The sequence below is a fragment of the Crocuta crocuta genome, unplaced genomic scaffold (genome assembly GCF_008692635.1).
Source record: "Crocuta crocuta isolate KB4526 unplaced genomic scaffold, BGI_CrCroc_1.0 scaffold85, whole genome shotgun sequence".
In the NCBI taxonomy this organism is placed as follows: Eukaryota; Metazoa; Chordata; class Mammalia; order Carnivora; family Hyaenidae; genus Crocuta; species Crocuta crocuta.
In genome coordinates this window covers 1,927,337-1,954,827 of record NW_027530620.1, presented here as the reverse complement: position 1 = coordinate 1,954,827, position 27,491 = coordinate 1,927,337, and the positions used below count along the sequence as shown (strand labels likewise).

Here is a 27,491-nt window from a genome sequence, read left to right as displayed (position 1 = left end):
ACCACGTAAACACAACCATCATAAGAAAATAAAGCATTCCCTCTATATACTGTTTAAGTCTTGATTTAATTGGATTATAAATTATTTTACTTACATTTTCATAGTATTAATCCTATTATATTTTACAATGTTTGATACTCCTATATATCAACCAGTTCATTGTATCAGATTTTTTTTTTTTGCTTTAAAATCAGCTCAATTATTAACTACTGAAATTGCTAAAACGTTAGCATGGTTCTTATTTGCAACGTATGTATTAATGGAGTGTCTGAAAACTTATACACAGCTCTTGTATCTTTGAACTAAAAAAGGCAAGTCCTTTGATGTAGTCTGATTCAGGTTTTTACAAATACCTACCATTCTGGTTTACATCTGGCTGGAGATCTTCGATGAGTTCTTGTTTCTTCTGTAATTCTTCCTGGACCTCAGTTAGTTTTTCCCTAAGTAGTGGAAAGAGCATGGAGTTTGGGAAGCAAACAGACCTTAGAATAAAAACTGATTTCTGCCACAGGACATTTGTGGACTGTGGGCAAATCACTTTCTGATTCTGCATCTCCTCACCTGTAAACCGGCAGTAAAACCTGACACACATTACCGGGCTTGCTGTGAGAAGGTAAGCCACCTGGCACGTGATGGGTGCTAATAATGCTAATGATGTCCCTTTTTCATCCTTGCCTCCTAAGACAGTCAGAGGAAATATTTTACTGGCGAAACAACCCACATCTCTGCCAAGTTGTGACAGTTGTTTGCTTTTGTAAACTCTTCAAAGGACATTAGTGATGGCAAAATGTAGGATTTGAGACCACTGGTGAGCAGGCTGAACATTTTAGCACGTTTTTCTTTTCACTGCTTGGTGGTGGTGGTGAACATTCTATTGGCATCAGGGGATTTTTCTCATAAACAAAATCAGATAAAGGATACTAACTTCAGAAGTTTTTACAAACTTTCCCCTTTCATATTTGAAATGAAATATCAGTTTTACTTACATATGAGCTTCCAACTTCTGCTTTAGTTTGCTGGACTATAAAAATTAAAAAAAGTTGCTGTAAGATGACTATTGTGACAAATTTTCCAGATATCAAAATCTCTTTACCTCCTTTTGAAGTATATTATTTAAAATTATAAATTTTTTAACAATTTGTATTTCTAATAACATACTTATAAAGACATAAAATTTTAGGTGTTTTTTTTTTTTTTTACTTCAAAGGGAAAGGAAAGGAGGTTAGGAAATGAAATAAGGATGAGTACAACAGTAAAAACAAAAGTGCTTCATATTTCTGAATACCATGAAAATAAAATTTGAACTTGAAGAAAAACAGCAAATGCAAGCTGAATGTGATATATTGAGGAGTATCAAACATTTAAAAATCATTATTTAAAATACATAGTTTAAGATGTTAGGCCCTTAATGAAGAATAGACTTAAATAATTATCTTTATAATAAAGCTTTCTCATTATAAAGCAAGCACTTTAATATTAACATCAAAATGAAGTAAGTGGATTTTATTAAAAAATAAAATTCAAAACATAAAACTTCCTCTTTAAAAAGCAGGAGTTTAAACTGCAATAGTAGTTCCGTATCATCTACTGAATCGTTGAAGGGTCTAAAAGATATAATCTGAAACATAACTCAGACACTAATAATTTGTTTTAAAAAGATAAATATAACGTCTTTAAAAACACAGCAATCCAAAATGTACACACCCAGGGGTGCCTGGGTGACTCAGTCAGTTAGGTGACCGACTTCGGCTCAGGTCATGATCTCACGGTTTGAATCAGGCTCTGTGCTGACAGCTCAGAGCCTGGAGCCTGCTTCGGATTCTGTGTCTCCCTCTCTGCCCATCCCCTGCCCTCTCTCTCTCTCAAGAATAAACATTTAAAAAAATGTACTCTCCCAAAGAGATCACATTTCAAAAGTATTCTCTAATGTGGCTTAAAAAAATATTCATATTAGAGAGGTTACAATACCGTATATATGCACATATGAGATGCCGCCATGCATGAGACGATTTCTATTTTCCAAGCCCCCAGGGAAAAAAGAGAAAATCATATAAAGCATATAAAAGACAGAGAGGAAACACAACCCTTTCAGTCTTCTTTCTCATCCCTTTTCTCACTCTCCCTAGCTTTCTCGCCCATCAACACAGGTATAACCACCTCACCTTCCGTCTGCCCGGTATCCAACACACATGGAGCCCTGTCTTTCTGCTGTTGTTCCTCCCTCCACTGCTACTTCTTTCCCCCCTGAAGACGGAGCTCAAACTACAGACACACGGCCAGGTGTATTCAGGTCGGGGCTGTTTGAGCTCTGCTGAGTCCTCTTCTGTCTGCCCTCATGATGTTTGCCTTCAGAAACCCATTAGAAGCAGCAAGGTCATGGGTCAGCATGCAAGAAGAGATATGGGGTGATGTCTTCAAAACTGCATTAAGGTTTCTGTCCTTTGGTGGTTACTATGACCCACTTCTTTAATGCTCTTTGGTAGAGATCATGTTCTTCCCCTCCCTTTTCCTGTTAGAAGTTTTCCTCAGTTCTGACCACCCGGTACTCTCTACCAGGACTTTTCTGAGACCCACCCTGTTGATGTCTTAGCAGAGCTGTGAAGGCCTCACCTGCAGCACACTCACAACCATGAACTTAGGTGTAGCTGTTGAAGTAGGACAGAGAGAAATCACCTTCCAATACATACAATTAATTTACAGGCTCCAAGCTGGCAAAATTGCAGCATCTGTTATGCAGATATATACGGTATTCATGGGTACCCTCAGTGATAAGGGCAATTTCAAATACAAGACTAATTTGGGTGTCAGGACCTATCGCAGAGAGTCCTCACACAGCAGAATTATTACAGTTTTCAAGTTACTTACACTTTCTCCTTCAGACTTGGAGCCTTGTTCCTGTAAAGATTTCTGGAGGTCCTCAATCTGCTGCTGCAACTCTCGGATGCGCTCTTTGCTCAGCCTGTTGTAAGATAGGTCATATGCACTTATTTGTATTGAAAGTCAAAGTAGTTAAGCATCTGTAAAGGTGCATTGGTGCAATTTGTGCATTTAATAGTAACAATGAACGCTGAACAATTATCTGTGGCTAGGTATAATATACAATACAGAGGGCTACTTGCAAGGAAGCATTTTTTACAAAGAAGACAATTAGCCCTGGAAGTACATATACCCACATGTAAAAATTTGAGATACTTATGTGTCAGTTGCAAAAGCACATCATTTATGCACAGTACTTACTGGTAAAAAAAGAAAAAAATTAGAAAACTAACTCAATTTTCCTACAGTTGTATTTTTAATGATTGGGAACTAGGGTTCTTTTTCTTGTGTCAGATTTCATAGTGCACTGACAAAGGTCACCATTTTCCAACCATTTCCTCATAACTTTTTGTTTAAATTAAAGAGACTGATGCTAGCAATCAATGCAGACTTTTAGGTTGACAAAATCTCATTCTTTAAAACCCTGCTTGAGAACTTCCTCTGCTGAGGTTTCCAGCAAAAGAGAACATCTGTCTCTCTTTTCACATATATATGACCCAGCACACCTGCCCATTATAATGTCCTACTGTTCCAGTTATCAGATAATGTAATTATCTATTTATGTCTATTTTCCTGTATTAACTTTCTAAGAGCTGAAACTTTGTATCTCCAGTGCTAATACTGAACTACAGAGGATAGTAATATTTGATGATCCTGTCACAGAGCTAAGATGTTATTCTTTTTTTAACCACAGTTGATGTAATACCATATATACAAGTTTAAGAAACGAGGTTCAAGTGTATCTAAAATTCCCAATGTTCTCAAAGATCCAATAAAGGTTGGTCAAATAAAACTAAATACTTTTACTGCAAAATATGCCATATATAAGAGGCAAGTTAGCATAGTGGTTAAGAGTCCAGACTCGAGTCAGAATCACAGAAAGTTCAAATGTGAACTTAGTGGCTTATGACCTTGGATGAGTTACTTAACTTCCTTGAACCTCAGCTTCTTTATCCATAAAAGAGATAATTACAGTTTCTACTTCATAGAGTTACTGTGAGGATTTCTGACAAGTGCTAATAAAGTGGCTGGCATATAGTAAACACTTTATCAATGTTATATATTTTTAATATTATAACTTTTAAGCACCTCATCGGTATTGGGTAAGTACACCATTAGCTTTAGGTACCTTATTTATGAATCTTCATAACAACCTGCAAATAGGTATCACCTCCAGTTTACAGCTGAGGACACTAGGTGTAAATTTAAGTAACTTGCCCAGAACAAAACAGTTAACAGGTTTAAACAGAAGTGGGACTCAAATTTGACCTGTAGTCTATGTTCCATCCAAGCACTGACTGCAGTCGAAACCCAGATGGTCATTTACTCATGTGTTAAATTTTCTGAAAGTTATGAATACATATAAATGAAATTCAAGAATAGGAGACCTGGTTACTAAAGTGTGCTAGAAGCAATGGGAGTGAGAGCATAAAATCCTAACTATTTTCAATACAATGATATGCCCCGCGTCTGTGAGTCAAGGCTTGGTGGTACCTAATGGGGTCACTATGACAATTACAAAAGAGCATGTCACCTTTGCTCGGTTTCCAGTTCATTCATCTTGCGCTGCTTCTGCTCGAGCTGTTCCTGAAGTTCCTCAATACGCTCGTTCTCGGTACCTTCCTGTTGTAAGCGAAGCATTTTGTTTTCATGTTGCAGTCGAATAAACACTTCCCTGACGTCGAAAAGCAAAATTTATTTGTAATTTTTTCTAAATATACATTTTACATTTTTTTTACTTTTTGGTAAATTCTTAACTTTTTAGAAAAGAAAATTCCTTGTTCATTTAATAGCTGTCCTTTAAAACTGTTAGCAATATTTCTGAAAGTTTTTAAGAAAAAAACTATATATAGTAAGACTGTCTTGAAAATCAAGTAGTAAATTTTTAAAAGCACAAGTATTATATTATATTACATTACATTATATTATATTATATTTATTATGCAAATCCCAAAGAGAAATAGTTCTTTTACTGGTAACTTAGAAACTATTTATTAAACGTAATATATATTACATCCCCAGAAAGCATTAATTAAATGTTTAAGAAATTTAATTTCATAAATTAAATTATGGGGTGCCTGGGTGGTTCAGTTAGTTGAGGTCTAACTCTTGATTTTGGCTCAGGTCATGATCTCATGGTTTCTGAGTTTGGGCCCCACATCGGGCTTCACACTGACAAAGCATCTGTGCTCACTCTCTCTCTCTCAAAATAAGTAAATAAATTTAAAGAAAGAAATTAGTTTGCTTAATATTTTTTATTTTTTAAAATGTTTATTTATTTTAGAGAGAGAGAGAAAGAGAAAGAGAGAAAGAGAAAGAGAGCACAGGGGAGGGGCAGAGAGAGAGACACAGAATCCAAAGCAGACTCCAGGCTCTGAGCTGTCAGCACAGAGCCCAATGCGGGGCTCAAACTCATGAACTGCGAGATCATGACCTGAGCTGAAGTTGGATGCTTAACCAACTGGGTCACACAGGCGCCCCTAGTTTGCTTAATATTTTTAAATATACTTTTATGATGACAGGCCTATGACTGTCTCTAGATTATTTGTTTTCAAAAAACAATTTTATTAAAAGTTTACATATACATATATTCTAAAATGCAAATGATAGGAATGATATTAAATAAAAAGGTAATGTTCTCCTACCTGCTGCCTCCCTAAATGCAATTTCTCAGAAGCAACTAATTTCAATTAATCTCAGTTTGTGTTCTTCTGAATGCCAGCATCACGCCTTTAAAGTATAGACTCATATGGCTGTTTTAAAGGGATATTAATATCACTGGATACTAACTAAAAAGTTGCTCTCCAGTCCAGCATGTAAAGAGCTCTATCTTAACAACAAAACTTGAACAAAAGGAAATTCAGCACATTTGCGAACTATATGCTAAGTGAAACAAGTCAGTCACAAAAGGCTGCATATCGTATGACTCTATGTATATTAAATTCCGTAACAAGCAACTAGACAAAGAGTCAGCTCTTGGTTGCCTGGGGCTGGAGCTGTAGGGGCAGCAGGGATGAGGAGTGACTGCTACTAGTACAGGGTATCTGGCGGGGGGTGAGATGTTCTCACATTAGATGGCTGCACAACTGAGCTGTACAGGTTTTAATTTTTTTAATGTTTAGTTATGAGACAGTGTGTGTGCGCATGTGCATGTGCATGAGCGGGGGAGGGGCAGAGAGAGAGAATCCGAAGCAGCTTCAGGCTCTATGCTGTCAGCACAGAGCCGGACACGGGGCTCAAACTCACGAACTGTGAGATCATGGCCTGAGCCGACGCTGGACACTTAACCGACTGAGCCACCCAGGCGCCCCAGAGCTGTACAGTTTTAAATGGGTGAGTTGAATCTCAATAAATCTGCTATAAAAAGTAGACTATAAAGTAATAAATAAAATTGTGACCACAGAAAGGAAAAGAAAACCATAAAAAATAGATTAGTCAAATGCCTACAAGTAAACAGCAGTAAAATACCAAGATAACTGCTGGTGAAGAGGAACTTAAAATTTACATTTTATTTAACTTCTGCTTAATCCTCCTGCTATAACTGACAGCCTCTCTCCTATTTGTGTGGATTTAGAGGCCATGTATAAAAAGGGTTTTCCATAGAGTTTATGCATAGGAAAAGAAGTTCAACACAGTAAAAGTCATATTATAAAAACTAGAATAATATCTCATTCAGCTAGTTTGTGAAATTTTACTTCTGATAAGATCTAAAACTGCTAGAGTAGCAATAACAACCTAAGAAGCTCAAGCAGACAAGACAAAGTATTTTGAGCTCTATGACTCAAAAAATGGAACATTTTAAAGGCTAATACTTTTTTTTTAAAGAAATCACATTTCTAATATTATCAGTTAATAAAAACACATTTACCTGTATTCCACGGGCATAATCTCAGCAGCGAGATTCTCAAAGCTTTTTGTAGCCGATGCATCTAAACGACAACAACAACAGATCAACATTTCAGTATTTTTATCATTTAAAAAAAACTTTCTTAAATCCAAGAAAATTCACCTGTTTGGTTCAGGTGGTCTTGTTGTACTTGTGAACATCGAAGCTCTTCATTTGTTTCTTTCAAAGTATCACGTTGTTCTATTAGTCTCTAAAAAATAATTGTCTATATGAGCAAAATATTTAATTCTCCCCGCAAGAAATGTACTTTATGCTTATAATAACGTACCTTCGCAAATTGATTTCCTAATCGTTGCTTAGTTACTTAAAAATGACAATATTTTAGTTGTAGTTAAAGGTAGCTAAATCACATAATCTTTATACAACACAAATCTCATGATTTCAAAGGTTATATACCTTTGAACCAAACTGATGTAATTATGCAACAGAGTACAACTATGCAACTGTGGAGTAATTTTAAAAAAAGTATGGATTTTGGGGGCAAATAGATCATGGCTTGAATTCCAGTTTCACTATTTCCTAGTTATATTATGTAGGGTGAGTTATTTGGTTCTTTGGCTTTAGTGTCCACACCATCAAAATGGAAATGCTGATACTTAGGCCTTTGCAAAGGTGTTTTGAGTAATGAGTGAGGTAAAGTTTGTGGTTATTTGTAAGAATTGATGAGAGTGCACTTGGGTGGCTAAGTCAGTTAAGCTTCTGACTTTGCTCAGGTCATGGTCTCACAGTTCTGAGTTTGAGCCCTGTGTCGGGCTCTGTGCTGACAGCATGGAGCCTGAAGTCTGCTTCTAGTTCTGTGTCTCCCTCTCTGTCTGTCCCTCCCCTGCTCATGCTCTGTCTCTAAAATGAATCAACATTTTAAAAAGTATTAAAACACAAAAGAATTGATGAGCCATTATTGATACACTATTATTAACATTACGGTTAACTTTTTCTTCTTTTCTTCTATGGGTTCTGACAAACGTACAATGTATCCATCACTACAGTCTCATGGTCATCTGATTTTCAACAAGGGCATCAAGACAATTCAACAGGGAAAGAACGATAGTGCTGGGACAACTGAATATCCACACAGAAAAGAATATAGTTGAGACCCCTGCTTACACCACATACAAAAATTCAAAATTGATCACAGACTAAATATAAGAGCTAAAACTAGACAATTAAAAGAAAACATAAGCATAAATCTTTATAACTTCTCATTACTCAATGATTTCATTAAAATATTGCCAAAAATTACACAAAAGAATAAAACAGTTAACTCTGACTTCATCAAATGAAAAACTATTCTGCTGCAAACAATACCATAAAAACATGAGAAGACAACAGCTCACAGAAAAGAACATATTTGCAAATCACATATCTGAAATGGAGCTTGTATCTAGAATATATAAAGAATTCTTACAACTCAAAAATAAAAATGCAAATAATTTAAATAAAACATGAGTAAGTGATGTGAAGAGATAATTCTCCAAGAAAGATATACAAATGGCCAACAAGTACATGAAAAGATGCTCGATACCATCAGTCATTAGGGAAATACAAATCAAAACCACAATGACATACCTCTTCAGAGTCATTAAGATAGCTAAAATTAAAAGGCTGGTAAGAGTTGGCAGGATGTGGAGAAATTGGAAATCTTTACAAATTGCTGACAATGAAAAATGGTTCATCTGCTTTAGAAAACAGTCTGGTAGTTCCTTAAAAGATTAAATGTAGTTAGCCTATGACCCAGTAGTACCATTCATAGGTATGTACTCAAGAAATGAAACACGTGTCGATAAAAACTGTAAATAAATATTCACAGCCACATTATCTGTTCAATAGGCAAAAAGCAGACATAGCACAAATGTCCATAAAATGATCAATGGATAGATAACATGTGGTATATCCACAGAATGGGGCATTATTCAGCACAAATCTAACGAAGTACTGACTCCTGCTATGACGTGGATGAACTTTGAAAGCATGAAGCTAAATGAAGAAGTCCAGTCACAAAACCCACAAAGTGTATACTGACATATCCTGGACAGGCTGGGCAAATCTACAGAGAAAGAAAGTGGAGTAAAGGCTGCAGTGGCTGGACGGGAGGGAGCCAGAATGCAGAGTAGCTGCTGGCAGGCACACTGATGGTGTGAGGAGAGTGTTCTAAAATCTGAGTGTGGCGATGGCTGCACAACTGTCAATGTACTAAAAACTACTGAACGGTACACTTTAAGTAGGCAAAACTGATGGTATATAAATTGTATCTCAATAAATCCATCAAAAAAGTATCATCTGGGGTGCCTGGGTGGCTCAGTCGGTTAAGTGTCCGACTTCGGCTCAGGTCATGATCTCACAGTTTGTGAGTTCGAGCCCCATGTCGGGCTCTGTGCTGACAGCTCAGAGCCTGGAGCTGCTTCTGATTATGTGTCTCTTCTCTTTGTGCTCCCCTGTTCACACTCTGTCTCTCTCTCTCTCAAAAATAAACAAATATTAAAAAAATTTTTAAAAAATCACATCTATGGTGCCTGCTCTCAAGGAGCCAACGGTCTAGAATGGGAACACACACTGAGATGTATAGCCTTGCCTCTGTGACTCCGTCTTCCCTTGTGAAGCAAAGTAACAAAACTGCATGGTGAATTCTTCCTACTTTCTTTGACACCAACACTCCAATTTGGAGAAAGAAGAAGAACTGACTGACGTGACTTCCAATCTTAGAATAACAAGTATAATATTAAAAACTGAAAGAAGACGGACCTTTGACTTATCAACTGTATTTACGTTTACCTCTTTTTCCTTAAGTAATGCTTCATGTTTTTCTTCAAGCCGCTTCATTTCAAATGCTAGTGTATCTGCCCTTTTGGATTCAGAGGAAAGTTTATTGTGAAGATCTTGAACCTTTTTGTCACAAACAAAAGTAGAAAGCAAGAGTACATAATATTAATAGTTTTTCAGAGGTCAATAAATGAGAAACTGATTGGAAATAAAACTTACGGTAAGAATATAATCTAGTAATCCTTTATAGTTGTGAAAATAGCATTTAGATAAAAGTTAACATAAATTTTAAAATACTCAAATAATAATTTAATGAAAAAATCATTCTTCTACTCTAATGTTTCTCGAGGTTGCTTGATAAATAGCAAAACAGCATATTATTGGTATGGCTCCATTCTCAAGGCAATTATTACTGGTTACCAGAAATGCTAACAAGCGATAACATGTCTCCCAAAATATACAAGTTCAGAAGACAATAAAAAGGGGAAAGACCTAGGTAACTCAAACTTTAAACTCAACTATCAATCCTAGAATTAAAATTTCAGGTAGGAGAAATCTATCATCTTAAGTTTATAGCTAATTATAGGTAATATTTTTCCTATCTCTATCATTCTTAAAGTATCAAAAAGAATAAGAAAGTTGAGCCCTTCAATTTCATTGACTAAAAAAATGGAGATATTTTCTTACCTGCCTCTTGTACGTTTCTAACTGAGTACGTGCTGCATTTGCCTTCTTTAATTCTTCTTCTAAGCTGACTGTGTTATGCATATACATCATGTTTGTTTCTTGTAAAGTTTTCACCTGCTTGCGAAGGTCATTCAGATCTTGTAATTTCTGACGATATATCTCCACTGTTGATTCTAGTTTATTTGCTTTATCAGAGGTAGCCCTATGATAATAAAGACTTCACGTTACTGGGTAAAAGCTAGTAAATGCACATAACATTTTTATTCTGGCTGTAAAAGTAGTCAGCCAGATATATGATCAATTGGCTGAAGTAAACGAAAAAGAAAATCAGAGAGAGAACAAAAGAATTAAACTTTGTGAGAACTTTGGAAAAAGACTCAAGTCCAGTGTTGAAGCTTTTTGTTATAAAGGTATCAAAACAAAAATGCCTTAAATGTAACACACTAAATTATCAAACCATTTCATACAGCACAATGTATAAAAAAGAATGCTTTTGCAAATGTAACCGAACAATTCTAAGTCTCTCTGAAGCTTACAGGCCAACTGTGCTTTGTGTTTAACATTTAGTACAGTTTTGTTCTAAGCAGTTGATATACAAAGGTAGTTAATTCAACTGATAATTTGTTTGACAAAGCACTTCCCTTTAGAGTTGTGCTTACCTGGCCAACTAGATAAAAAATAAATACATAAACCAAATCACTTTCCATTTCATGCAGGTTCAAATAAATAGCAGAAAGATTTTGTTTCAAATGGACATTAAAAACAGTGTAACAAAAAGGCTAATTAGGAAAATTTAACAGAAAAGGCTCAGTTGGTTAAGGGTCTGACTTCAGCTCAGGTCATGATCTTGTGGTTCCTGGGTTCGAGCCCAGCGTCGGGCTCTGTGGTGACAGCTTGGAGCCTGGAGCCTGCTTTGGATTCTGTCTCCCTCTCTTTTTCTGCCCCTCCTCTGCTCGTGCTCTGTCTGTCTGTCTCTCTCTCTTACACACACACACACGCACACATACTCTCCTTTTTAAAAAAAATTTTTTATAGTTTATTTTTGAGACAGAGAGTGACAGAGCATGTGCAGGGGAGGGGCAGAGAGAGAGAGGGAGACACAGAATCAGAAGCAGGCTCCAGGCTCCAAGCTGTCACCACAGAGCCCGACGCTGGGCTCGAACCCAGGAACTGCGAGATCATGACCTGAACTGAAGTTGGATGCTTAACTGACTGAGCCACCCAGCTGTCCCAGACATACACACTCTCAAAAATAAATAAAACATTAAAAATTTTTTAAAAAGAAAATTTAACAGAAAATATAAACAGCATATGAATAGTCTGTTGCTTGATTAACAATTCATAGGCAAAAACTAAATATAAATTTTATATTGCCTAAGACAATAAGAGAACCTTGAGATAACCCTGAAATAAATGTGAAGATACTTACCTATATCTGTTTGATATCAAATGCTAAATGGACTGTCAGAATACTTTCCCTCACATAAAAAGCTCACATGATACACTAACAAGTACAAGAGGGTCAAGTTGAACGTATCTAAAAGTAAGTCAGCTTACACAATTTTAAGAAAATGACATCACTCTCCATCGGGCTCTGTGCTGTCACATATGCTTGGGATCCATTCTCTTTCTCTCTCTGCCTCTCCCTTGCTTGTGCACATGCATGTGCATATGCTCACTTTCTATCTCTCTCAAAATAAATAAGCTTTAAAAAATAAAAAGATATTATTTTGGGTTTATGAATTCTAATATGAAATTATGCTAAAAAGAATTGAATGCTATCCTTAATCTGCAATTATTATCAAAGAGCATAAAATAAGTATAGACTAGGAGTCTGGAAAAAACTGATCAGTATTTGATATACAGAAATAACCCTAAGAATCCCTGATTAAAATATGGAATACTGAAATGACTAAGTAATAACTTAGAAGTGATGTAATTATATTTAGACACAGCATACCTAAGGACGTCTATTTCATCTTTCAGGGCTCTTGTTTCTTCAGCAAGACTAGTCAGTTCATCATTCCTATGCTGGAATTCAATTAGTTGCTTTTCAAGTTCTTCACAGTGAACACGATAATCATCTTTTGCAGCTTCAAGCCTTGCATAAACAAAGTATTTATTATATAATTTCCATTATTTCTTACTGAGATATGAGCTTAGCAAGACATACTTTTAAAATGTTCTTTAAAATTCTACACTCAAAAGAAAAACTAAAAGAAAGAATGAGAAACTTATGGCTCTTGGATTTAAAACTGGCTAAGAATAAACTTAATGTTCTGAATTTTCATTTTTCACTTCTGAAACATGGTGCATGGCTATTGCTATTCTATAAGAGGTTTAATCTCAAAAGATGAAGAGAAAATGTATAAATATATATTAAAGTTACTCAAAAATATACATCACACGTGAAATGTCTACTCTAAGTAGACTATGATAAATTATGGATAAATACTTCAAACTCTATAGCAAAAACAAAAAGTAAGAAGATAGGCGGGGGGGAGGGNGCCTGGTGCTCAGTCAGTGAAGTGTCTGACTCTTGAACTCGGCTCAGGTCATGATCTCACAGTTCATGACTTGGAGCCCTGTGTCGGGTCCTACACTGATGGTAAGGGGCCTGCTTGGGATTTTGCCCCTCCCCAGTTCATGCTTGGTCTCTCTCACAAAACAAATAAACTTAAAAAAAAAAAAAAAAAGGAAAAAGACAATACAGTCTTTAAAATCAAATATTAAAAAAACTTATCTAAAAAAAAACTTATTTGATTTACCTAAAAGAAAGCAGGAAAGAAGGAACAAAAGAATAGATATGACAAAAGAAAAACAGCAAACTGAAAAACCTAAAAACAACCATAACAAAAATTACATAAAAGGCCAATAGATTAAACACCAATTAAAAAGGCAGAGACTATCAGACTAGGCAAAAAAGCAAGGCTAAAATATATGCTAATTATAAGGGATATTTTAAACATAAAGACACAGATTAAAAGTAAAAGGACTTAAAAACACCATGAAAAGAGTAAGCACAGAAAATTGGGGTGGTTATGTTAATGTCAAACAAAATAAATTCTAAGACAAAAAAATATAGTCAAAGATAGAAATATTTCATAATTATAAAGGGGTCAATTACTAGAAAGCCATATTATAAATGTATATATACCTAAAAATAGTTTTAAAAGACATGAAGCAAAAACTGATAGAATCAAGGGTAGAAATCCACAAGTCAACAATCATTGCTTAATACCAGTCTCTAATAAATGACAGAACTAAACAAACAAACAAAAAAACCTAAAAAGAAGAGATTTGAACACTATTAACCAACTCGATTTAGCTGACATGTATACATGTCAAAAATGACAGAATACACATTTTTTGCAAGTGCACATGGAACAACCTTCACAACGAAACATGAACAACAAAATAAGTATTAATAAATATCAGAAGACTGAAATCTATGAAATATGTTCTCTAACCATAAGAGACTTAAATTAGAAACTAGTCACAATAAGAAGTCTAGAAAAGCCTTAAATACTGGAAATGAAACAATACATTTCTTTTTTTTTCTTAAATAGTTTATTGTCAAGTTGGTTTCCATATACCACCCAGTGCTCATCCCAACAAGTGCCCTCCTCCATGCTCATCAGCCCTCAGTTTGTTCTCAGCATTCAAGAGTCTCTCATGGTTTGCCTCCCTCCCTCTCCCCAACTATTTTTCCCCTTCTCCTCCTCCCCCATGGTCCTTCGTTAAATTCCTCCTAATCCACCTATACATGCAAACATATGGTATCTGTCCTTCTCTGCCTGACTTATTTCACTCAGCATAACACCCTCAAGTTCCATCCATGTTGCTACAAATGGCCAGATTTCATTCTTTCTCACTGTAAATAATACATTTCTAAACAACCCATACATCAAGGAAGAAATCACAAAGGAAATTAGAAAATACTGAGGCTGAATAACAACAGAAGGACAACCAGTTACATTTTGGGAACACAGCAAAAGTGCTTAGAGGAGAATTTAAAGTCTTATATATTAGAAATGAAGAAAGACTTAAAGTCAGTCCGAATTCAACCTTAAAAGGCTAGGAAAAGAAGAGCAAATTAAATCCAAAGTAAATAAAAGGAAAGAAAGAAAGAACCAAGACACACAACTAACAATATGGAAATCTAATAAAGTACTTGAATAGATTAATAAAACTGATGAAACCCTAGTAAGAGTGATCACTAAGAATGAGAAAAAACAGATTACCAGTATCAGGAATGAAAAAACAAGTATCAGTATAGCTCCTACAGTCATTAAAAGGACAATGAAAGAATACTACAAACAACTTAATGGCAATAAATTCAATAACTGAAATGAAATAAACATATACTTTGAAAAGCACAACTTACCAAATTGACATAGATGAAACAGAAAATCTAAGAAGCCCTATGACCACTGATGAAATTGCATTTGTCATTAAAAGCCCTTTCACAAAGAAAACCATAGGTCCAGACTGCTTTATTGATAAATTCTATCAAATATTCAAGGAAGAAATAATATCATTCATACATAAACTCTTTCAGAAAATAGAGGAAGAGAGAATTCTTCCCAATTACTCTGATACTAGCAGAACTCTGACAACCTAAAAAAGGCACTAAAGATCAAAAAAGTTACAGACCAGTATCTATTACAAAGACAACCAAATAAAAAACACAAACTTCTCAATATATTAGCAAACTGAATCTAGTTAATATATATATATTATGTACAGAATAATAAGTAAGACCAAAGTGGTCTAACCCTGAAATATGATTGTTCAACAATCAAACACTGAAAGTCATAATGAAAGAATGAAAAAGAAAACCATGCTGTCATTTCAAGATGTAGAAAAATCATTTGACAAAAATGGGTAACTCCTTAAAATTGATAAAAAAAAAAAAAACAATTACAGGGGCGCCTGGGTGGCTTAGTCGGTTAAGCGTCCGACTTTCCGACTTTCGCTTAGGTCATGATCTCGCGGTTCGTGGGTTCGAGCCCCGCATCGGGCTCTGTGCTGACTGCCAGCTCAGAGCCTGGAGCCTGTTTCAGTCTGTGACTCCCTCTCTCTCTGACCCTCCCCTGCTCACGCTCTCTCTCTCTCTCTCCTAGAAATAAATAAAAAACATTAAAAAAAAAAAGAAAAGAAAAAGAAAAGAAATATACAGTCAGAACTTGGTTATTATAAAAAAAAAAACAACAATTACAAAACTTTACAGCAAGTTCATACTTGACGGTACTTAACTGAACATTTTCCCCCTAAGACCTGGAATAAAGTAAGATGTCTTCTCTTGTTCATTGCAAGAAAAATAAATACAGTGCAGAAATAATAAAGAGAAGATGTAAAGCTCTATCAATAGATTAGATGACTATTGATGCCTTAGAATTTTCTATTTAAACCAATTCCTAGAATCAATAAGTGAAATAGGAAACTTCAGAAGACATAAAAGTTTCAAAATATAAGCTCAAGTTTCAATATATAAAAATGAATTGTACATGTTAGCAGCCAATTTTCAGAATAATTTTAATTGTATTTGTAATAGCGTCTAAATAGGAATAAAGTTAACAAGATACATACAAAACTTCTCTGCTAGAAACAACACAATCTTGGTGAGAGAAATTAAAGTCTTAAATAAATGAAGATATCACATTCATAGGTGGAAATTCTCAATATAGTTAACATATCAATTTTATACAACCTAAATCATATCACAAAAGGTTTTTTTAAACAGAAACTGACTGGTTGATTCTCAATTTTAAGTGAAAATGCAAATGACTTGGAATAGCCAAAACAAATTTTGAAAAGAAAGAACAAAGTTGGAATACTTAAACTACCTGATTTTAAACTTACTTTAGAGCTAAAGTAATCAAGACCACATCATATAGGCATAAAGGTAAGCTGATCAATAGAAAGCAACTAAAGAGCCCAGAAAATGACCCAAATTTTATGATACCATTTTCACAAAGATACAAAGCTATTTGGAGTAAAATTAAAATCGCTTTAATGATGCAACTGTAACAATAGATATTCATATGGAAAACAAAAATAAAAATAGTGACGCCTGGGTGGCTCAGTCAGTTAAGTGTCCACCTCTTGATTTTGGCTCAGGTCATGACCTCACGGTCCATGGGATGGAGCTCTGTGTCAGGCTCTGTGCTGTTAGCACAGAGCCTGCTTGGCACTCTCTCCCTTCTCCCACCCTTCCTCTGCTCATGATCTCTCCCCTCTCAAAATAAAAAAATAAACTTCAAAAAAAGTAGTAACAAAATAAATTAAAAAATAATAAAGCTTGACCTCCGTACCTTACACTATTTTTTTAAGAAGATAATTCAAGATGCACCATAGCTTTAAATGTAAAAGATATTACTGTGAAGTTTCTACAACAGTATAATAGAGAGTATCTTCATGGCATGGAAGTAGACAAAGACCTCTTGGACAGTACACAAAAAACACTAATATCAAAAATACTGATAAATCATCTAAGAACTTTTCCTCTTTGAAATATGTCATTTAAAATATGAAAAGACAGGTCAGAGAATAAGTGAAATATTACTATGCATATATCCCACAAAAGGATTTGTATCCAAATTTCTGAAACTTCCTATAACTAATTGATAACGACAAACAACCCAATTTAAAAACAGTTCAACAGTGTGAAGAGACAATTCACAAAGTAAGATATATTGCCAATAAGCACATGAAAAGGGGATTATCACATCATCTGTTATCAGAAAAATGCCAACTAAAGCCATAATGAAATACTACTACACTTTCCCTGAAATATTTAAAGTTAAAAAGACAGATAAGAACAAATTATCCTACACAGGACAACTAGAGCAACAAGCAGCAAACTCTGCTCATGGAGTATAAAATGCTGTGGCTGCTTTGGAAAATTGTTTGGCAGTATCTTTTACATTTAAACAGAGAGCTATTGCATAACTCAGCAGTAATGCTCTACACATTTACTAATGAGAAATAAGAAAAAATGTCTATAAAAAGTCTTATAATGTTCAGAATACTTTTACTTATATTAACCCAAATGCCCATCTAAAGGGAAATGGATAAATAAAAGTGTGGTATAATATAGAATAATTCCAAATATTTGAGTACTACTTAGCAATAAAAAATAATGAATTATAGATACATTCAAAACATAGATGAAGCTCACAAAAATGCTGAGCAAAAGAAACCAGTCACCAAGAAGTTCATGTTGCATGATTTAATTTATATGATGTTCTAGTTCAGAGAAAACTAATCTATAATGGAAAATAATCAGAAGAGTTAATTAGCCTCTGGGAGGTAGGGGTTGACTGGGAAAAGGCATAAAAGAACGTTGTTCAGTGACTGAAATGAACTATATATTGATAAAGGTGTGATTACACAAATGTATGCATTTGTTAAAACATCAGACGTCGAATTCATTCATTTCGCAACACGTATACATTACCTTGTAACAGAAACATAAACATACTGAAGTCATAATATTTTGCTTTTTACAAAGGTAAGGTTAGCAATTCTTAAATTACTTTCTGTGTGTTTTAGGATTAAATATATGAGTAAATGTATTGAGGGAAATGGGAGCCAGGTTTCTCACTGCTGGAGGAGTTGACAATATGGAAATGCAGATCTGAATGAACCCCAAAGACACAGGACTACAATGAAAGATGTCAATATGAACGCACTGTTCACACTGAGAGAGAGAAGAAGAAAGGCAGATGTGTGTATATTCCAGTGTGTGGACACAGGCAAGGGTGAACATCGGCTAGTAGGAACCTGAGCTAGTGTACTTCCTAGCTCTGTACTTCAAAATGACCTCATCGCAAGAACCAAATAACAAGTCTGGAGCACAGATCTTTGTTTCTAAATAACATTCTCCACTAAAAGAAATTAGGAATCCTTGGAGAAATGACTGATTGCAGAGTCTGGAAAGAAGGAGAATGAGTCTAGAATATTTTGTTGTGCAGGAAAGTAAAAACGTGCTCAAAGGATAGCAGCAGGTTAAAAGGACGTAGGGGCCAACTGAAAGGCTTCCCAGTGGTCAAATCTGGGACTCCAGCATCAAATAACTGATGACAGTAATGTCTTTATAGTCCATTGAGTAAGAATACTACTAAGTGCAGTGCATGATCCTGGATTGGATTCTGATACAGGAAAAATAAATAGCTATAGACAATGAGACAACTATTGGAATTTGAATACAATCTGTGAATTAGATGGTAATATCGTATCAATGACAAATTCCTTAATTTTAATCACTATACTGTGGTTTATAAGACAGTGTTCTTGTTTTAGGAAATGTATGCCAAAGTACACAGGGATAAAAGTGCATGACTCCAAAGTACTGTCAAGTGGTTCAGAAAAAAATATATGCATCTATAAGAATATGTAGAGACTACTAAAACAAATAGAAAACACTGCAAAACAATTGCAGAATCTGATTAAAAGGTATACAGGAGTTCTTTGTACTATTCTTGCAACTGTTTTTGTGTTTAAGTTTGAATTATATTTTAAAAAGTAACAAAAAATACATATAGTACAATTAGAGTGCCTATTCCCCAGGACTTAGAGTCCAAGGCTCAGCCACAAGCACATAAGAGACCGTGTTTATTAAAGGTAAGATGTACACCCTTTTTTTTTCCCAAAGAAGAAATATAAGAATTAAAATGAAAAGCATCTCTTTAGCTTAAGATTTCCATTTCTTCCATTTATTATCAGGTTCCTTCTCCAATGTAAGAAACACCCCTGGTCCCCAGGCCTCAGGGATCACTCCCTTAAACTCCTATTGAACTAGCCTTTAGCTTTTATGTGGCCCCAATCACAAGTTATTTTGAACGGTTTTGTTTATATACATATCCTACTTGCCTAACTAGGCCACGAGCCCTGTGAAAGCAAGAACCACTTAAACGATTTGGTATTTTCAGAGCTTAATCAGTGTCCTAAGCATGCTATAAAATGCTTAATCATTAGTCACTGATAGGACTTCTTAGCTCCTGATTGCACAGAAATCTATGGAATGATTTTGACTAAAAATGCTACCTGAAGTTTTCTTCCTGTAATTGTTCTAGTTGTAACTGTGCATGAAAATACTTTTTTGCAACCACTGTATTTGGATCATCAAAAGAGCCATCCAGCTGGTCAAGTTTTTCATTCATCATCTCATTCTCAGAAACTAATGAATTCTTTTCATCTTGAAGTGCAGTCACCTAAAAAACAAATATGTAAATATAAGCATCAATAGCAAAAAAAAGCTTAGAGTCCAGAGTCCCACATTATTATTATGACTGAGTCATTAAATTTGCTTGGTCAATCAGACAACATAATTCCTAAGTATCCTTCCAAATCTGGAATTTTGGGTCTAGAAGGTTTGAGTTAAACAAAAGAAATCAAAATAATTTAATACAGAAAAAAATCAAGTTAATATTTTCAACCAAGGAGAATATTTTTAAAATGTTGTGCTCGTCCTAGTTTTGGTAAGAAATGTTCCTAAGTCTTTAAAATCTGATATACTGATAAGCTTTGAAAAATGGATTTGCTCCTCTTTTAGTTATAAATTTACTATTAGGATGCTGTTACCTAGTAAGCTAAAATACACACACATATGCACAAAGTTATTTTAGGTTCATAGCAGATAATTATCTGTTACATATGTCTACAGAGACAAGCACACTGCTTGGTTAATGAATCAACAACAAAAAGCTGAACTGAATCCATCTGCACATTGAGACTGTTTGCGTATAATTTAAAATGACTAAAAATATGTAATTTTAGAATCACATCAGTATCAGTATCTGATACATTTTTACTTTACTTACATATTAATGCAACAAGCATGGTTTGCTCCTTCAGTTCTTTTTCTTTTCCATTTAAAAACATCTTTAAAAGCCTTTTTAAAAGGCTGTAACCTTTTAGAAGATCAAAAGTTTACACGTGATTTTGTTAAGATTCGCTTGAAAAAAAGTCGATCTATTCTGATTTTCAACATATGACTACATAGGTTTGTGATTTTTTTGTCAATAGATGTAATTAACTCAACTGGGTCAAGTGAATCAGACTATACATTGACACAGTGAACTAGTAATAGGAAATTAAAAGCAAGTGAGTGCCTTAGACACAGTACAGGCAAGTTACAGATCCTGTCCTCCAAACAAGCAACACAAAGGCTCAGAAAACTCTTCCCGGGCAGACTACAGGAGAAAGCCATTTCTCTCCCTAAATTTAATGTATGCTTCTATTCTTGTCATGCAAGCAGCTTAGTGACTATTACCTGTCATGTACAATCCTAAATGACTGAGATATGAAAAAGAATGAGAATCTGTACCCTTAGGATCCTTATGGTAAAAATGTAAATAATTACACAACAGAAAATGTCCAAAGTGCTCTGACGGAAGCATACCATAGGGTAGGAGTTGGGACACAAAGAAAAGAAAATCTCATTCTAGCTGGAGGGAAGAGGCTGTCACAAAAAGACTCGCAAAAGAGAAACAACACTCCCAGTCTTCCAACCTGTGTCAGAACCACATAAATACATTGAGGTGTAAGGGAAGATCAGTTTTCAACACCTGGTGGGTAACCAACCTGGTTCCTATCCATGTTTTGCAGTGAGACTCGAGAGCTACCTTTAACCACAGACCTAGAGGAGTGGGTAGTAAACATGCAAATTCCTTGCACACTATCCCTCTCCCCCCCTCATCTAATGACACAAGAGGTCCAGCAGAGGTTCTAGACGTCTCCTTTAATATCCATAGTGATATTCTCTTTCGGTTCATTATGTACCTGCGTCTGTCCTCTCTGGGTTTTTTTCTTCTCCATGTCTTTTATCTCTCTCTTTGTTGTTGTCTCTGAGTTATTTAAAAATGAGACAGAGGGGCGCCTGGGTGGCTTAGTCGGTTAAGCGTCCGACTTTCGCTTAGGTCATGATCTTGCGGTTCATGGGTTCGAGCCCCGCGTCGGGCTCTGTGCTGACTGCCAGCTCAGAGCCTGGAGCCTGTTTCAGCCTGTGACTCCCTCTCTCTCTGACCCTCCCCTGCTCACGCTGTCTCTCTCTCTCTCTCTCCTAAAAATAAATAAAACATTAAAAAATAAAAAAAATAAAAATTAATAAAAATGAGACAGAGAAATTCAAAAAGCTAAAAAAAAGAAAAAAAGGACTCCTTTTCTCACATTACCCAGCTTTAATGTAACACTTGTGTCCTAAATGCTTATCTAAAAAAATATATGGAGTGCCTGGATGGCTCAGTTGGTTCAATATCCAACTCTTGATCTCAGCCGAGGTCTTGATCTCAGAGTCACGAGTTTAAGCCCCACATTGAGCTCTGCACTTGGCACGAAGCCCACTTAAATAAATACAAACTTCATCACATTAAAGTTTGAAAATACTGGGGCGCCTGGGTGGCTGAGTCGGTTAAGCGTCCGACTTTCGCTTGGGTCATGATCTCGCGGTTCGTGGGTTCGAGCCCCGCGTCGGGCTCTGTGCTGACTGCCAGCTCAGAGCCTGGAGCCTGTTTCAGTCTGTGACTCCCTCTCTCTCTGACCCTCCCCTGCTCACGCTGTCTCTCTCTCTCTCTCCTAGAAATAAAAAAAAAATAAAAAAAAAAAAGTTTGAAAATACTGCCTCAGATATAAACTTATCTTGTACAATGGTGGACAGGGGCGTGTCTTCACTAACACGCCACCGGCAAGAGTGACCGCTGCTACGGCCCTCCTCCTGCAACAGCGAAGGACTGTTTCCGACTGCGGCCGGTGGCACGAATAGTGGCTGGGAAAGGCAGGGTCAGAGCACCTGGCAAATGCATCACAACTGGCCTGAAGGTCCCGTGTTATCCTGATTGGAACAGAGTTTCTCAAAACTTCCTATCAAAATGCCATGTGGAGATTTTTCTTTCTTTTTTTAAAGTACACAGAATCGCGCCGGCCTCCTGACTTAGTGAATCAGAATTTATAACCATAATTTGCACAGAACCAAAACAGTTCTATATGTAAAAGGACTCAAGCTTCACCAGATCCTTCACTCTTGCCGTCTTTATTTTGCTGAAAACAGGTTTGCCAGCTAGACTGAGTCAACAAGGAGTCTTTTCAAGAACGGCTCAGGAGTCTGCATCCAAGCCTTTTCCCTGGCTTCCCGGCCTAAGCACACGGTAGATGTTGTCCTTCCATGTCGTGCCACTGAGGCTGTGGGGGGCCTGCGTGTCTTGTCTTTCCGGGCGGTTTGCCTTTGCTATCTGAACAACCAAGGACTCGTTTTTCTTTTATTCATGAAGTTCAATAGCTTACCTAGGATAAGCTTACTGTTTAACAATATTCAGTGATTTGTTTTTCTATATCTGGAATTTTTTTTTTTAACCTCACTTTGTTGTCTTACAACACAATCTATTTTACTGGTATGTTCTTATGAAGCGGTTACACAAGAGGAAGCAAACGTTATTTTTCTAAGCTTGGCTAAAGTCTTTTACATGCTCTTTAATCTGCAATGTTTGCACAGATGTCAGGCTTCTATTCATTTCATCTAACCCATGCTTTGTTGGCAGTCAGGACACCCTAGGTTTTCCGGAGTGGGTTGAAGACTTCTTGACACCCTGTCTGCTGTAGTGAAGACCCAGTATGTTTTCCTTTCTCAGTTATGGTTGAGGTGGTTTTCCCTCCACACCACTCTAGGGCTTGTGAATGGTCAGGGAAGGGGCTGGCGAGCCGAGGCAGTGTGCAGTCTTTACAACACCTGGGCTACGCTCTCACTTCCGAGGTTTAACTACCTCATATCAGAGTGGTGAGAAGCGGATCCCGTTCCCAGGGAGGGACTCCATTAGGCTTCAGACCATCCCCCCGATGCAGTGTGTACAGCCTCTGTTTCTATCAGAAGGAGTTATGCCCTCAGTGTCTTCGCCGCTCCTCCTCAGTCCAGTGAAAGAAAACAAAATAATCAAAGGGTGACTTTTCCTTCGGATTGGGTAGACTGCAGGTAGAAGCATCAGGACGTCTGAGGCCCCCCTGCATGGGGCAGGGGTGAGGAAGGAAGAGCAGATACCTGCTATGCTGCACTTCTGTCAACATCACACACCTGCTTCCTTCCTTGACTATCGGCTTTTTAACTTCATTAAGTTATGTCCTTTTTCTTGTTTACCTGTCCTTTGTGAATTTCTTTGCAGCTTATTTTACTTTTTTTTGTTACATTTGGTCACGTATTAAAAACAATGCCCCTCTGTCCCAATTTAAAAATGACTCTCAAGGAACATATGATTAAAAGTAAAGATTTCTCAAAAACAAATTCCCTTATGGGGCACCTGGGTGGTTCAATCAGTTAAGTGTCTGACTTTGGTTCAGGTCATGATCTCATGGTTCATGGGTTCGAGCCCCACAATGAACTCTGTACTGACAGCTCAGAGGCTGGAGCCTGCTTCAGATTCTGTGTCTCAGTCTCTCTGCCCCTCCTCTGCTTGTGTTCTCATTCTCTCTCTCTCTCTCTAAAATGAATATCCATTTTTAAAATTTAAAAAAAAAACAAGGTCCCTTATAAAATTGGGACATATGTCATGTATACTTATGTGGATTCCATGTTGTTAATAAGTTACTTTTTATTCTAATTATATAAGCACTCATTTCATGTGTGCAGATAATCTGAGGGTTTTAATACTGGAATCAAAATGCTAAAACTTGAGTTTCTGTACTTTTCTGCTAAAATCAGGTGATCACATGACCTTCACTGTGTATAACAAGTACATCTTCTAACATAGAATTTTGTGTTCTTTATTAAATAAGAATTTCTACAGAGATCCTATATAACACTGGTACTGCTGGAATGATTCAATCCTCTGTTCTTTATAGGACGTATTCTGGAAGGTAAGATCCTATTTGGTAATAATACATCTCAGATGCTCTGTGTATGTGTGCACATGTGATGTAATGTGTGACATGAGTGTGATCAAGAAACATGAAGGAAGAACAGACAGAAATTCTCCTAATTCTGAGACACTGGCTTTGTTCAAATATAAACATTAACTGTGTTCAAACACATAGAGAGGGACTGATTTTTTAAAGATGAAGTTACGGGACCAGAATTGCAATGCTGTCACTGCCCTAAGCAGCCGAGTCAGCTTGACCGAGTTGCTTCTCTTTTCTTTATGTGCAAGCCCTTATGGGTTAGAAATATTGCCCAGTCCTGTCAGTCTAGATCTTTATCTCATCAAGCCATGATGATGCTCTCACAACCCTTGTTCCTTGTTTTCATACTTTTCAGGGAGTAAATTATTTATGTAACTCACTATTTGAACAAAAACATGCAATTTACATATAGCGTATTATGACAGTACATTTACCCTTTTGCATAATTTTTCAAGACTTACTGCATAACTGGTGCATTTACACTTTCATATAATAATAACATTCACACAAATACACCTAGGGCTTACATGTGTCAGGTACTGCTCTAAGTGCTTAATGCATGGTAACTCACTTAATCTTCATAGTCACTCTGGGAGATATACACTATCATCACTACGTTTCTCAAAAGAGAAAGCCAAACTATAAAGAAACTAAGTCATTAGCTTGAGAGGATACAACCAGGTAGGTTCTGAATACAGGTGAGTTAATCTACCTTATTAACCATTAACTATTGTCTCTCGTGTCGAGTTTACTTTGCTAGCATGTACACACATATGAATGTAAGAATTATACACACATATATTTAGATACATGTACATGTTAGCAAAACAAACTTGGTACTTGCATTTAACTGGGAGGGGGAGAGAAGCATTTCTTAATACTTCCATAAAGGACTTCACTTAAATATTCGCTCGTTTAGTAGATATTTTAGTTTCTCCGTTTTACAAAAGAAACTAAGGGCTCATCTAAATACTTGAAATTCCACAATTAAAATGATTTTCTCAAAGAAGTAGTTTGCAATTTTCAACTCTAAGAGAAAAGTAATTAGGAAATTCATGCTTGAATACTCAAGCCTATGACAAATACTTTAAATTTTCCCTCCATGGAGTGGAACCCAACCTCCAAAACACTTTGCCAATGAATTATTTAAAATAAAACCTTTGTCAACTTAGCAAGGAAATTTTCCTCATATTGGTTTCTCTTCCGCACCTGCAAATCCAGTTCTTGGCACCTTTGCCTCAGTTCTTCTTTTTCTGCCAGTGCTTCTTGAAGTTCTTCCAAGGCCCTTTTAAGCTGAAACAGAAAATGTTCTAATTCTTAGAAAGCTGTGTTGTGACACGAATTAAAAAACAGATGTATGGACATAAATACATGGATATTAAAATGGTTATTAAAATTTATTAACAAGTCTACTCTCTCTAAGTCTGCATTTGAAACTTTCTAGGGTTACTGTTCAAATGAGACAACACAGGAAAAACACTCAGCACAGTGTCTCTGGGACGCAGTGGGCACTCAAAAATAAGTGACTCCTAGTCAGAGTGAGGGAGAAGATTGTACGGTGGGGACCTGACGCAAATGGATAGTCACGTGAGATAGCTGTTTGGTCCTGGGAGAAGGTACTGATTAGTATAAAACACTGCTGAAGACCTAACTGCAGATGGAAACCATGCATCTGTAGTGACTTCAATTCAAATAAATGGCTGTGCTTTTCTCTAACAGAGCTCAGCTGCATGGATGCAGCAGTAAAGAAGGCACTCATTATTGTTCCAGTCTGCATCTCCCTGATGATCAGTGATGCTGAGCATCCTTTCATGTGTCTGTTGGCCATCGGCAAGTCCTCTTTAGAAAAATATCTATTCACGTCTTCTGCTCACTTTTAAATTGGATTATTTGTTTTTTGGGTATTAAGTTTTATAANGATGGGGACTAAGGAGGGCACTTGTGATGGGCACCAGGTGATGTATGGAAGTGTTGAATCACTAAGTTGTATACCTGAAACCAATATTACACTGTATGTCAATTAACTGGAATTTAAATAAAAACATTAAAAAATTTCATCTATTAATGAGTAAATCTCAATTTGTTGTTTTTGTATGAATATTTACATAGTCTCATTAATATTTAAAGCAAAAGTTCCACAGAAATAAAATTTTAGGTAAATCTTTAAGAAAAAAATTTGTTTTTCACTTCAATGTGCATTTTTTTAAAAAATCTGAAGTTCTATTAACATAGAATGCCATATTAGTGAGACAGGTCATACAGGGATTCAACACCAAAATGATGGTCAGCTGCCCCGAAGTGGTGGCCCGGCCTTAACTGTGCTGTGTGCTGGCAGGGGGCGGGGGGTGGGGGGGTGCTCTTTATCCTTGTCATAGGGAGTGTTAACCTTCTCCCCTGGGCACACAGCACTCATTATGAGATGTTCAAACAGCAGAGTATTAGAGGATGTTGTTTAATTTCACTACACAAGACTCTGAAGAAACACAGTGTTTAAATTCAAATAAAAATCTCACAGGAAAGTTTTAGTTTGAAATACCTGGTGAGATGCCTGGTGACACTCATGAAAAATAGGTGTTCCAAGGTAAAGCAGGAAAAGTGCTAGATGCAACGGCCTCTCCTTGAGCCCCTCCCTACAGCCCAGGACAGTGTCCTCCCCCATGTGAAACGGTATGCAGTAGAACCGGGGAAAGGAGCCTTGAACACAGGGCATGGAGCGGTTTCTTCACAATCAGGAGAGAGGACAGCAACATGACGGAAATGACCTTACTAGATAAATTACAACTTAGCAGAATTTTTTACACTGTCTGCTATTTAACTATGCAACCATCTAGAATGAGCCACATACATATTAGAAGGTTCAGAAGGAAAGTTCAATGTCACTCATCTCTTTGAACACGATCATAAAAACTTCTGGAGACCAACACTACTTGCATTCATGAAGGAATTCATAATACTATTCAGTTGAGATATTACAGAATAAACAAGCTACGTTTCATGGAGGCAAGTATTCTTCTATATGTTCTCCTATGTACGCATTACGACAGTAATTGCCTAAGGAAGTGCAGGACTCTTTTCAATACTCTCCCCACACACTAGGATACTTACCTGTTGCTCTAACTCTCCGACAGCATCATTTGTGGGACAGCTCAATATTTCTTTGCTCATCAACTAGGAAATTAAAGTAGCAACGTTAAGTACAATAAAGAGACATTATGAA

General features: G+C 36.3%; 1 protein-coding gene and 1 pseudogene across 2 annotated transcripts in view; both read right to left on the bottom strand.

Annotated features, from left to right (window-relative positions):
- HOOK1 (hook microtubule tethering protein 1) overlaps nucleotides 1-27,491 on the bottom strand; it is a 69,667-nt gene that overhangs the window by 10,478 nt on the left and 31,698 nt on the right. For both annotated transcript variants that reach the window (XM_077768075.1, XM_077768074.1), the window contains exons 7-18: nucleotides 27,380-27,442; nucleotides 25,484-25,567; nucleotides 19,439-19,605; nucleotides 12,348-12,488; nucleotides 10,388-10,589; nucleotides 9,713-9,823; nucleotides 7,046-7,133; nucleotides 6,905-6,965; nucleotides 4,571-4,711; nucleotides 2,866-2,959; nucleotides 987-1,021; nucleotides 358-440 (exon numbers count right to left, since the gene is read on the bottom strand). In XM_077768075.1, the coding sequence (XP_077624201.1) occupies nucleotides 358-440; nucleotides 987-1,021; nucleotides 2,866-2,959; nucleotides 4,571-4,711; nucleotides 6,905-6,965; nucleotides 7,046-7,133; nucleotides 9,713-9,823; nucleotides 10,388-10,589; nucleotides 12,348-12,488; nucleotides 19,439-19,605; nucleotides 25,484-25,567; nucleotides 27,380-27,442 (1,270 nt within the window). The remainder of the gene's footprint in view (nucleotides 1-357; nucleotides 441-986; nucleotides 1,022-2,865; nucleotides 2,960-4,570; nucleotides 4,712-6,904; nucleotides 6,966-7,045; nucleotides 7,134-9,712; nucleotides 9,824-10,387; nucleotides 10,590-12,347; nucleotides 12,489-19,438; nucleotides 19,606-25,483; nucleotides 25,568-27,379; nucleotides 27,443-27,491) is intronic.
- LOC144234821 (U6atac minor spliceosomal RNA) lies at nucleotides 26,547-26,683 on the bottom strand (annotated as a pseudogene).